The sequence below is a fragment of the Bufo gargarizans genome, chromosome 6 (assembly GCF_014858855.1).
Source record: "Bufo gargarizans isolate SCDJY-AF-19 chromosome 6, ASM1485885v1, whole genome shotgun sequence".
Lineage (NCBI taxonomy): Eukaryota > Metazoa > Chordata > Amphibia > Anura > Bufonidae > Bufo > Bufo gargarizans.
In genome coordinates, this window is record NC_058085.1 from 228,840,245 (window position 1) to 228,852,869 (window position 12,625).

Here is a 12,625-nt window from a genome sequence, read left to right on the forward strand (position 1 = left end):
TCCTAGGCTGTAGCGCTGGCCAATCGGAGCGCAGAGCTCACAGCCTGGGAGAAAAAAATAAAAAAACAATTGGCCAGCGCTACAGCCTAGGAGAAGGAGACGCCCAGGAGAACAAGGGCAGTCTCCGCCTACTATAACCTAGTGACCGAACATACCGGAGGGCATAGCAGGAGAACGGAGTGGCGCCCAGGGATAATAGTAAGTGCAGTGAGATCCCTGGGCGCACTGTACAGATCATGACACTTGTCACAAGTTTTTGCAAGATGAAAGGTCCTCACCGCGAGGCTAACAATGTGACAGGCGGTGCACATGACGGGTTAAGCCAAGTGACATCACTCCCTCTCCCCGCTGGCTGTCAGTGTCAGCTGGCCACAGAGTGACACACGATATGTACGTGGCAGCGCTCACCTGCCCGCTAGCCGCTCTCCACCGCACGCCTCATGTCCCGGGAGCGGCGCAGGTGACTACGGCGGGGTTTCAGTTTTCCTGTACAAAAACTCTTCCAGCGTTTCCCGGAGAGGAGCCGTCTAATCACCGTAAAGCCTCATGCACACGTCAGTAGAACACTGACCGTGTGATACCGTCCTGGATTTCTTCCGAGTGCAGGAGCGCATGGTGTCATTGGTTGATACGACGCCGTGCGCTTCCTGCTGCCGCAGTACAGTAATGCAATGGTATAGATCATATGAGTGCATTAATTCACTGCGGCGGTAGCAGCAGGAAGCGCACGGCGTCATAGCAACCGATGATGCGCGAGCGCCTGCACTCAGAAGAAATCCAGGCCGGTATCACAGGATCCGTGTTCCACGGACGTGTGCACGAGGCTTAACGCACTCACAGGACTCAAACAAACAGGACCGCAGCCCCACCCCCTCCCCTTCACAGCACAGGATGTAGATCCGGCAAGAGCTGGAACCAAATCGCGGCCTGGACTCAGTGCACGTCCACAGCGGAGGGAGCACAAGGACGGCCCGGAGATGCCGACAACAACTCCATTATCCCCCGGACAGGACAAATAATCCGGGACAGCAGAAGGACAGTGATCCCGCAGTGACAGCGGATACAAGCGGCAACGAGGGACATGTCTCTTCAAACCCAGCACTGCTTGAGTTTTATCTAGTCACAAAATAAGTTTACAAGAGAAGAACTGTGAGATGAATGATGAGCCCGGACCAAACATCCTGGGGAAGGGATCTCAGTTCTGTCAGCTGCAGCACAGGGATTATACATACAGTGACATCACAGCACAGGGATTATACATACAGTGACGTCACAGCACAGGGATAAACAATGAAGAGATACTGCACACAGTGATGTCACAGTACACTGACAATAAACAATGCCCATGTTGTTTGGTTCTAGACTTCTGTATATGTTAATTTAAGAGGTGTTATTTTTGTCGCTGAAAATAAGGCTTTATAAAAAGGTAAAAAAAATAAAAAAAGGCTCAACTTTTTTAGCTGGCTCCTAGATTCCAAGGAAATTTGTCATGCCCTGGTCTAATAACCCACTTTAGGGTCATTCACACGTCCACAAGTGTTTTGCGGATCCGCAAAACATGGACACCGGCCATGTGCGTTTTGCATTTTGCAGACTGCACATGTCTGGCACTTTAAATAGAAATGCCTTTTCTTGAACATGTATGCGGACAAGAATAGGACATGTTCTATTTTTTTTGCAGAACGGAAGTGCGGATGCAGACAACACACTGTGTGCTGTCTGCATCTTTTGCTGCCCCATTGAAAATAAACTGGTCCGGAAAACAAACACATCCTATTAAGTAAACGGAGGAGATGTATCAGGACTGGTGTAGATTAACCACCTCCGGACCGCCTAACGCAGATCTGCAGTCCGGAGGTGGCAGCTCTGCGCAGAGTCACGCATATACGCGTCATCTCGCGAGAGCCGTGATTTCCTGTGAACGCACGCACACAGGCGCGCGCGCTCACAGGAACGGAAGGTAAGCGAGTGGATCTCCAGCCTGCCAGCGGCAATCGCTCGCTGGCAGGCTGGAGATGTGATTTTTTTAACCCCTTTGATAACCCCTTTGATAACAGCGTCTAATATACCTGCTACCTGGTGGTCCCTTTTGTTTGGATCGACCACCAGAGGACACAGCTAGCTGTGTTAAGTACCACCAAACACCACTACACTACACCCCCCCCGTCACTTATTAACCCCTTATGAACCCCTGATCACCCATGATCACCCCATATAGACTTCCTGATCACCCCCCCCCCCTGTCATTGATCACACACCCCCCCGTAAGGCTCCATTCAGACGTCCGTATGATTTTTACGGATCCACGGATCGGATCCGCAAAACACATATGGACGTCTGAATGGAGCCTTACAGGGGGGTGATCATCCATATAGACTCCCTGATCACCCCCCCTGTCATTGATCACCCCCCTGTAAGGCTCCATTCAGACGTCCGTATGTGTTTTGCAGATCCGATCCATGTATCCGTAAAAAAAAAATCATACGGACGTCTGAATGGAGCCTTACAGGGGGGTGATCACCCCATATAGACTCCCTGATCACCCCCCTGTCATTGATCACCCCCTGTAAGGCTCCATTCAGACGTCCGTATGCGTTTTGCGGATCCGATCCATGTATCCGTGGATCCGTAGAAAATCATACGGACGTCTGAATGGAGCCTGACAGGGGGTGATCAATGACAGGGAGGTGATCACCCCATATAGACTCCCTGATCACCCCCCTGTCATTGATCACCCCCTGTAAGGCTCCATTCAGACATTTTTTTTGGCCAAAGTTAGCGGAACTTTTTTTTTGTTTTTGTTTTTTCTTACTAAGTCTCATATTCCACTAGCTTGTGTCAAAAAATAAAATCTCACATAAATTCACCATACCCCTCACAGAATCCAAATGCATAAAAATTTTTAGACATTTATATTCCAGACTTCTTCTCACGCTTTAGGGCCCCTAAAATGCCAGGGCTGTATAAATACCCCACATGTGACCCCATTTCGGAAAGAAGACACCCCAAGGTATTCCGTGAGGGGCATATTGAGTCCATGAAAGATTGAAATTTTTGTCCCAAGTTAGCGGAAAGGGAGACTTTGTGAGAAAAATACAAAAAAATAAAATAAAATCAATTTCCGCTAACTTGTGCCAAAAAAATTATAATAATTCTAGGAACTCGCCATGCCCCTCACGGAATACCTTGGGGTGTCTTCTTTCCAAAATGGGGTCACATGTGGGGTATTTATACTGCCCTGGCATGTTAGGGGCCCAAAAGCGTGAGAAGAAGTCTGGGATCCAAATGTCTAAAAATGCCCTCCTAAAAGGAATTTGGGCCGCTTTGCGCATCTAGGCTGCAAAAAAGTGTCACACATGTGGTATCGCCGTACTCAGAAGTAGGGAAATGTGTTTCGGAGTGTCATTTTACATATACCCATGCTGAGTGAGAGAAATATCTTGGTCAAATGCCAACTTTGTATAAAAAAAATTGGAAAAGTTGTCTTTTGCCAAGATATTTCTCTCATCCAGCATGGTTATATGTAAAATGACACCCCAAAACATATTCCCCAACTTCTCCTGAGTACGGCGATACCAGATGTGTGACACTTTTTTGCAGCCTAGGTGGGCAAAGGGACCCACATTCCAAAGTGCACCTTTTGGATTTCACCGGTCATTTTTTACAGATTTTGATTGCAAACTACTTCTCACACATATGGGCCCCTAAATTGCCAGGGCAGTATAACTACGCCACAAGTGACCCCATTTTGGAATTTTTTATTTTTTGTCACAAGTTAGCGGAAAATGATGATTTTTATTTTATTTTTTCTTACATTTTCCGCTAACTTGTGACAAAAAATAAAAAGTTCTATGAACTCACTATGCCCATCAGCGAATACCTTAGGGAACGGGTGTCAAACACAAGGCCCGCGGGCCGAATCCGGCCCGCCAGACCTCGTCATGTGGCCCGCGTAGCCGCCGCCAGCCTTCACCTTTTATTATCACTTCCTGCAGGCGGCCCCTGCAGGAAGTGATAATAAATCGCATAAGGAGCGCTGTGTATTACCGGTACTTACAACTACAAGCGCTCGCCGAGAGGAGGGAGGAGGCAGGCTGAGAGGATGGGCGCTGGCAGTGTGAGCCCACTTTATGAATGAAGCAGGCGGCATGGGCGCATGACGTATGACTCACGCTGCCAGCGCCTGTCCTCCCTCCTCTCGGCGAGCGCTTGTAGTTGTAAGTACCGGTAATACACAGCGCTCCTTATGCGATTATATACATACGGTAACCATTAACTATTAGAGATACGATTATACAGTGAGCGGGGCCCGTGTAGTAGAATAGTCACTGCACGGGCCCCGCTGTCATTATAAAAGCAGATGCCGGCCCCTAGCCCGTGTATTGAGGGTCATTCACTACTACAGGGACACTTATGGAGGGGATCTGTGGATGACATATAGCATAAGATGCTATATATGTGCCATCCACAGATCCCCCACAACAGTGCCATCCACAGATCCCCCACAACAGTGCCATCCACAGATCCCCCACAACAGTGCCATCCACAGATCCCCCACAACAGTGCCATCCACAGATCCCCCACAACAGTGCCATCCACAGATCCCCCACAACAGTGCCATCCACAGATCCCCCACAACAGTGCCATCCACAGATCCCCCACAACAGTGCCATCCACAGATCCCCCACAACAGTGCCATCCACAGATCCCCCACAACAGTGCCATCCACAGATCCCCCACAACAGTGCCATCCACAGATCCCCCACAACAGTGCCATCCACAGATCCCCCACAACAGTGCCATCCACAGATCCCCCACAACAGTGCCATCCACAGATCCCCCACAACAGTGCCATCCACAGATCCCCCACAACAGTGCCATCCACAGATCCCCCACAACAGTGCCATCCACAGATCCCCCACAACAGTGCCATCCACAGATCCCCCACAATTAGTTCAAAACCCACCAAAAGCACACCTTTTGGTTCAAAATATTTTTTTTCTTATTTTCTGTCATTATAAAAGCAGATGCCGGCCCCTAGCCCGTGTATTGAGGGTCATTCACTACTACAGGGACACTTATGGAGGGGATCTGTGGATGACATATAGCATAAGATGCTATATATGTGCCATCCACAGATCCCCCACAACAGTGCCATCCACAGATCCCCCACAACAGTGCCATCCACAGATCCCCCACAACAGTGCCATCCACAGATCCCCCACAACAGTGCCATCCACAGATCCCCCACAACAGTGCCATCCACAGATCCCCCACAACAGTGCCATCCACAGATCCCCCACAACAGTGCCATCCACAGATCCCCCACAACAGTGCCATCCACAGATCCCCCACAACAGTGCCATCCACAGATCCCCCACAACAGTGCCATCCACAGATCCCCCACAATTAGTTCAAAACCCACCAAAAGCACACCTTTTGGTTCAAAATATTTTTTTTCTTATTTTCCTCCTCAAAAACCTTGCGTCTTATAGGGCGAAAAATACGGTAACCCTTACAGTTCTGGAATGTGTTGGATAACTCTGACAACATTATGTCAGTGTTATCCAACACATTCCAGAACTGTAAGGGTTACATAGCATCATAAATCAGTATAATGCTATGTGACCTCAGTCAGCGCTAGTTATTACTTACATTATTACAAAAAACTGTAATAATTGAATGCAGTGACAATAATTTATTATAATAAAAAGAGTGGACACATAGTCCTACAGATACAACCAGCCCTTTGAGGGTGACCAAACTGCTGATGCGGCCCCCGATGAATTTGAGTTTGACACCCCTGCCTTAGGGTGTCTACTTTCCAAAATGGGGTAATTTGTGGGGTTTTTCTACTGTCTGGGCATTGTAGAACCTCAGGAAACATGACAGGTGCTCAGAAAGTCAGAGATGCTTCAAAAAGCGGAAATTCACATTTGTGTACCATAGTTTGTAAACGCTATAACTTTTACCCAAACCATTTTTTTTTATCAAAGACATGTAGAACAATAAATTTAGGGAAAAATGTATATATGGATGTCGTTTTTTTTTGCAAAATTTTACAGCTGAAAGTTTTTTTGCAAAAAAATCGTTAAATTTCGATTAATAACAAAAAATGTCAGCAGCAATGAAATACCACCAAATGAAAGCTGAAATTCATTTGGGTGGTAAGTTGCATGACCGCGCAATAAACGGTGAAAGTAGTGTAGAAGTGTAAAAAGTGGCCTGGTCATGAAGGGGGTTTCAGCTAGCGGGGTTAAAGTGGTTAAGGGTCCATTCACACATCCGCAAAATGGGTCCAGATCCGTTCCACAACATCCCATTCTGCTTGCCAAGTACTTCCTAATGCCACTGACAACTCACCAGAGTGACTGACGGGACAACCCCTTAAAAATTGACAAGCCTTAAAAAGGGGTGATCATACTTCAGCAAATGACATTTATCTGCACTTTCAATTAACTGATGATCTATCCTCTGGATAGATCATCAGCTTCTGATCGGCGGGGGTCCGACACCCGGGACCCCCGCCGATCAGCTGTTTGAGAAGGCAGCGACGCTCCAGCAGCGCCGCGGCCTTCTCACTGTTTACCGCCGGGCCGCCCGCCCACTGACGTCACGACTTGTATCAACTAGAGTGGGCGCGGCTAAGCTCTGTTCACTTGAGTGGAGCTTAGCCGCGCCCACTCTAGTTGATACAAGTCGTGACGTCAGTGGGCGGGCGGCCCGGCGGTAAACAGTGAGAAGGCCGCGGCCCTGCTGGAGCGTCGCTGCCTTCTCAAACAGCTGATCGGCGGGGGTCCCGGGTGTCGGACCCCCGCCGATCAGAAGCTGATGATCTATCCAGAGGATAGATCATCAGTTAATTGAAAGTGCAGAACCCCTTTAATACAAGGAACTTACTAATGTATGGGGATTGTCCATATTGCTTCCTTTGCTGGCTGGATTCATTTTCCATCACATTACACTCTGTTCCTATCCAGAGGTTATGACCATCCTGTAACCCAGCAAAGTTATATAGGAAACACCGCCAGCCTCTGCTGGATTGCAGGGTGGTCGTAACCAATTGGAAACAAGCAGTGTGTAATGTGATGGAAATAATATAATCCAGCCAGCAAAAGAAGCAATATGGACAATCCCAATAGATTAGTAAGTGCCTTGTATTAACTTTCTCTACATGATAAATGCCATTTGCTGAAGTGAGACAATCCCTTTAAAAGTGAAAACCTTATACTCAGCTGCTGCGGAAACAATGGGGGTCATTAATTAAGACTAGTGTTTTAGACGCCAGTCTTAATAACCCCTGCGCTGGCGGTGGATGCGCCAAAAAGTGATGTAGATGCGCAGGCCACTCTATAACTTAAGCAGATCCACCACCAGTCTATATCTATGCCAGAAATGGATAAATGAGAAAGACCTACTGGCCCACCCCTTCCCACACCACAGCCCCATAGACCTTCATGAGCAAGGAAAAGTCACAGATTGAGACAAAAATAAAACTTTGCAACGCAATCTGCAACAGATTACGCCAGAAAACTGGCGTATATCAGTTAGTAAATGACCCCCCAATGCATGTCATCAATTTAGTTTTACATGAGACACCCTAAAACTGCATATCAACTATAGTATCAGATCCACATATCCATACACAGACTGAGGGTTCCGTTTAGATAAAAACTACATATTTTCTATACACCCAGCAGCTGTTTGGCACCAAGTAAACCCTTCACCTGCAGGAATTCCATAACCCCCCCACCAGTGACAGAACACCCCATACAACCACTCTACGTTGCCCGGGCACCCACACCTTTCACAGCACATCAATAACGTAGTTCTAGAGTGTCACCTTCAGCCGCTGCCGCCGACACAACAACTCCTCTTCCGGCCCCGACTCCCGGAAATCTCTCCAAAATTTACCGGCGCACAAGATGACGCCGCCACCAGAAGAGGCCATGTTTACTGCGGGTGATACGTTATCCTACCCTACCTCGTGAGATTTCCCTACCCTCTGACTTCCTGTCGCATCAGCGATGACGTCGGGAGGCGTGTCTTACTTTTAACCATCTGCGCATGCCCAAAAGGACACTCTACTGAAAATGTCACGGCTGGCTTGAGCAGCACAGCGGGAACCTGCGCATGCGTCGGGGAGCCGAGGTAGGGAAAAATCACGGGTCAGTGCGCAAGCGCGGTTAACTTATTAAAATCGACCCGATATACGCGCCTGCGCAATGTGGTGGTAGGGAAAAATTACATCCCAGTGCGCAAGCGCCGAGGGTAAGTATGACTATCCATGCCAAAAGCACTTTTAACCCTTTGCAGGAGCTATCCTCATATTGGTTCTTGATTGATTGTCCTCTTATATATAGGTTCTATTATATAGGGGGGGTCTGTCTGCACAGTATATTTGGGGGGCTGTCTGCACAGTATATTTGGGGGGCTGTCTGCGCATTAAATGGGGGGCTGTCTGCGCATTAAATGGGGGGGGGCTGTCTGCGCAGTATATAGGGGGCTGTCTGCACAGTATATGGGGGGGCTGTCTGCGCATTAAAGGGGGGGCTGTCTGCGCAGTATATGGGGGGGCTGTCTGCGCAGTATATAGGGGGCTGTCTGCGCATTAAATGGGGGGCTGTCTGCGCAGTATATGGGGGGGCTGTCTGCGCAGTATATAGGGGGCTGTCTGCGCAGTATATAGGGGGCTGTCTGCGCAGTATATGGGGGTCTGTCTGCACAGTATATGGGGGGGCTGTCTGCGCAGTATATGGGGGGCTGTCTGCGCAGTATATGGGGGCTGTCTGCGCAGTATATGGGGGGGCTGTCTGCGCAGTATATGGGGGGGCTGTCTGCGCAGTATATGGGGGGGCTGTCTGCGCAGTATATGGGGGGGCTGTCTGTACAGTATATGGGGGGGCTGTCTGCGCAGTATATGGGGGGGCTGTCTGCGCAGTATATGAAGTGGCTGTCTGCGAAGTATATGGGGGGACTGTCTGTGCGGTACGGTATATTGGGGGATGTATGTGCAGCATATTTTGGGGGGGCAGTGTATTATATTTGTGGGCTTTGCGTTAGATGTGGAGCTGTGTGGCCTGTGTGTTAGATGTGTACAACCCTAATTTAACAAATACTACGAAACTGCAGCCATCTCGTCACTTGGAGAAGGATGAGAAGCTGCCCCCCATCCAGAGGGACACACCGTCAGTCTGCTGTGTATGTGTGCACCGTCAGTCTGCTGTGTATGTGTGCACCGTCAGTCTGCTGTGTATGTGCGCACCGTCAGTCTGCTGTGTATGTGCGCACCGTCAGTCTGCTGTGTATGTGCGCACCGTCAGTCTGCTGTATATATGTGTGCACCGTCAGTCTGCTGTATATATGTGTGCACCGTCAGTCTGCTGTATATATGTGTGCACCGTCAGTCTGCTGTATATATGTGTGCACCATCCGTCTGCTGCATATATGTGTGCACCGTCAGTCTGCTGTATATATGTGTGCACCGTCAGTCTGCTGTGTATGTGTGCACCGTCAGTCTGCTGTATATGTGTGCACCGTCAGTCTGCTGTATATAGTGTGCACCGTCAGTCTGCTGATATATGTGTGCACCGTCCGTTCTGCTGCATATATGTGTGCACCGTCAGTCTGCTGTATATATGTGTGCACCGTCAGTCTGCTGTATATATGTGCTGCACCGTCAGTCTGCTGCATATATGTGTGCACCGTCAGTCTGCTGTATATATGTGTGCACCGTCAGTCTGCTGTATATATGTGTGCACCGTCAGTCTGCTGTATATATTGTGTGCCACCGTCCGTCTGCTGCATATATGTGTGCACCGTCAGTTCTGCTGCATATATGTGTGCACCGTCAGTCTGCTGTGTATGTGTGCACCGTCAGTCTGCTGTAGATGTGTGCACCGTCAGTCTGCTGTATCTATGTGTGCACCGTCAGTCTGCTGTATATATGTGTGCACCGTCAGTCTGCTGTGTATGTGTGCCCCGTCAGTCTGCTGTATATGTGTGCACCGTCAGTCTGCTGTATATATGTGTGCACCGTCCGTCTGCTGCATATATGTGTGCACCGTCAGTCTGCTGTATATATGTGTGCACCGTCAGTCTGCTGTATATATGTGTGCACCGTCAGTCTGCTGTATATATGTGTGCACCGTCCGTCTGCTGCATATATGTGTGCACCGTCAGTCTGCTGTATATATGTGTGCACCGTCAGTCTGCTGTATATATGTGTGCACCGTCAGTCTGCTGTATATATGTGTGCACCGTCCGTCTGCTGCATATATGTGTGCACCGTCAGTCTGCTGTATATATGTGTGCACCGTCAGTCTGCTGTGTATGTGTGCACCGTCAGTCTGCTGTATATGTGTGCACCGTCAGTCTGCTGTATATATGTGTGCACCGTCAGTCTGCTGTATATATGTGTGCACCGTCAGTCTGCTGTATATATGTGTTGCACCGTCAGTCTGCTGTATATATGTGTGCACCGTCAGTCTGCTGTATATATGTGTGCACCGTCAGTCTGCTGTATATATGTGTGCACCGTCAGTCTGCTGTATATATGTGTGCACCGTAGTCTGCTGTATATGTGTGCACCGTCAGTCTGCTGTATATATGTGTGCACCGTCAGTCTGCTGTATATATGTGTGCACCGTCAGTCTGCTGTATATATGTGTGCACCGTCAGTCTGCTGTATATATGTGTGCACCGTCAGTCTGCTGTATATATGTGTGCACCGTCAGTCTGCTGTATATATGTGTGCACCGTCAGTCTGCTGTATATATGTGTGCACCGTCAGTCTGCTGTATATATGTGTGCACCGTCAGTCTGCTGTGTATGTGTGCACCGTCCGTCTGCTGCACTGCGTCTGTTCTGCCATTTGCTCTAACCATTTTAATTTATTTTTTTGTGTCACAACTCTGACCAGCTGTTCTCCTATGGAACACAAAGTACCTGAAGTGGAATGAAGAAGCCCATGTGTGAGGCCCGCGCCCTGGCGGGAGCAGTGAAGGGGCATCTGACACGTGACGAGCTGCTCCTGTGTACTGTTATCACCGCGAGTTCAGAGGTCGGCAAACATAGGCCGTCCACATGCTTGAAATTACATCTCCCATCATGCTGGTAAAGTATTATGGGAGGTGTAGTCCAAAACATCTGGAATACCAAATGCGTATGAATGAAAAGCATGGTGTGTGACTGGTCAGTAACAAGGGTTGAAGCCTTGACGTGGCGTTACTGCTCACATGTGTTTCCATGTGCCAATTCAACCAATGTGAGTGACTGTAACTAATACTGATTGGGTAACTATAAATACTGTGACAATGGAGAATTAAACAATCGTATCACCTACACACTGCTTAAACCGTGACCGTATCACCTACACACTGCTTACACCGTGACCGTATCACCTACACACTGCTTACACCGTGACCGTATCACCTACACACTGCTTACACCGTGACCGTATCACCTACACACTGCTTACACTGTGACCGTATCACCTACACACTGCTTACACTGTGACCGTATCACCTACACACTGCTTACACTGTGACCGTATCACCTACACACTGCTTACACCGTGACCGTATCACCTACACACTGCTTACACCGTGACCGTATCACCTACACACTGCTTACACCGTGACCGTATCACCTACACACTGCTTACACTGTGACCGTATCTCCTACACACTGCTTACACTGTGACCGTATCTCCTACACACCGCTTACACGGCCATAGAGGGACATATGTTCTGACCTTTCTGAGACCTGGGGGGATTTAAATGCGGTGTCTCAGAAGATATGTTGTAAGAACAGCAATTTTTTTTTTAAACATTCATATTGTTCTTAACCTTACATCATGTTATGTTTTTTTTTTTCAACATTTAAACAGGTTACACAACGCGTTGCTGATCTATCCAGGACGGCTTCAGGATGGACTATAAGAAGGAGGTTCAGTCCCGATTGGGTCCGGCGCAACCTCAGGGAGTACATATACAGCGGCCTTGGTTTACGGCGACGCACAATGGCACAAAGAAGGTAAATTATATATATATTTTAAAGAAATGTAAATGAAATGTAAAAAGAAATGTAATTTAAGGGACTGTCTGTAACAGCAGAGCGTTTGGCTACCCTGTTTTGGACAGCCAACTTATGGTGTAATGTAGACGTAGCATCGGACATGGATGGTGTTTTTAAAGGTCAATTTTTATTTTACTTTTTTCATACAGAACTAAGAGCAGCACTCTGGAGACTGAACAACCTCCTGATCCGGAAAATGAATGGATCGCCAACGCCAGACCTCCTGTCCCTCATGCATCTGCTCGGGAGAATCCGGGTCCCCTACCGGATCCCTCTGCTCAACAGAGGCTCTTAGGTTGACATCCAAATTTAAGAGCCCTGCTGAGCTTGCAGAGATCCGGCAGGCCAAAGCAAAATGATTATGTGGACCGTGTAGAGGTTGTTTCCAACACTGTAGAAGGTTTGGACGAACATCAGAAGGAGTTTAGTGCTGCCTTGATTCGCCGCTGGGAGGGAGCAGAGTCGGCGATCCAATGCAGCCCTAACTACCATTATGGGGTAAGCATAATCAATTTGGTGGACTCAATGACGCCCGAGCAGTTGCATG

General features: G+C 48.4%; 1 protein-coding gene and 1 long non-coding RNA gene across 3 annotated transcripts in view; one reads left to right on the top strand and one right to left on the bottom strand.

The window, feature by feature from the left end:
- The window catches only part of NDUFV1 (NADH:ubiquinone oxidoreductase core subunit V1), a 106,388-nt gene extending 98,465 nt beyond the window's left edge, over positions 1 to 7,923 (bottom strand). Inside the window, exon 1 of one of the 2 annotated variants that reach the window (XM_044298841.1) lies at positions 7,844 to 7,923. Coding sequence is in view for 1 of the 2 variants with exons in the window: in XM_044298840.1 (XP_044154775.1) it covers positions 7,805 to 7,818 (14 nt within the window). In the remaining variant the exon portion in view is untranslated. Of the gene's footprint in view, positions 1 to 7,804 lie in introns of both variants that reach the window. The other variant, XM_044298840.1, reaches the window with a different exon arrangement.
- A 3,081-nt stretch (positions 7,924 to 11,004) lies between these two features.
- Positions 11,005 to 12,287, top strand: LOC122942560. Its single transcript, XR_006390593.1, has 3 exons — positions 11,005 to 11,062; positions 11,891 to 12,036; positions 12,228 to 12,287. It is a non-coding gene; the product is annotated as an uncharacterized LOC122942560 (long non-coding RNA).
- Positions 12,288 to 12,625: the final 338 nt, after the last annotated feature.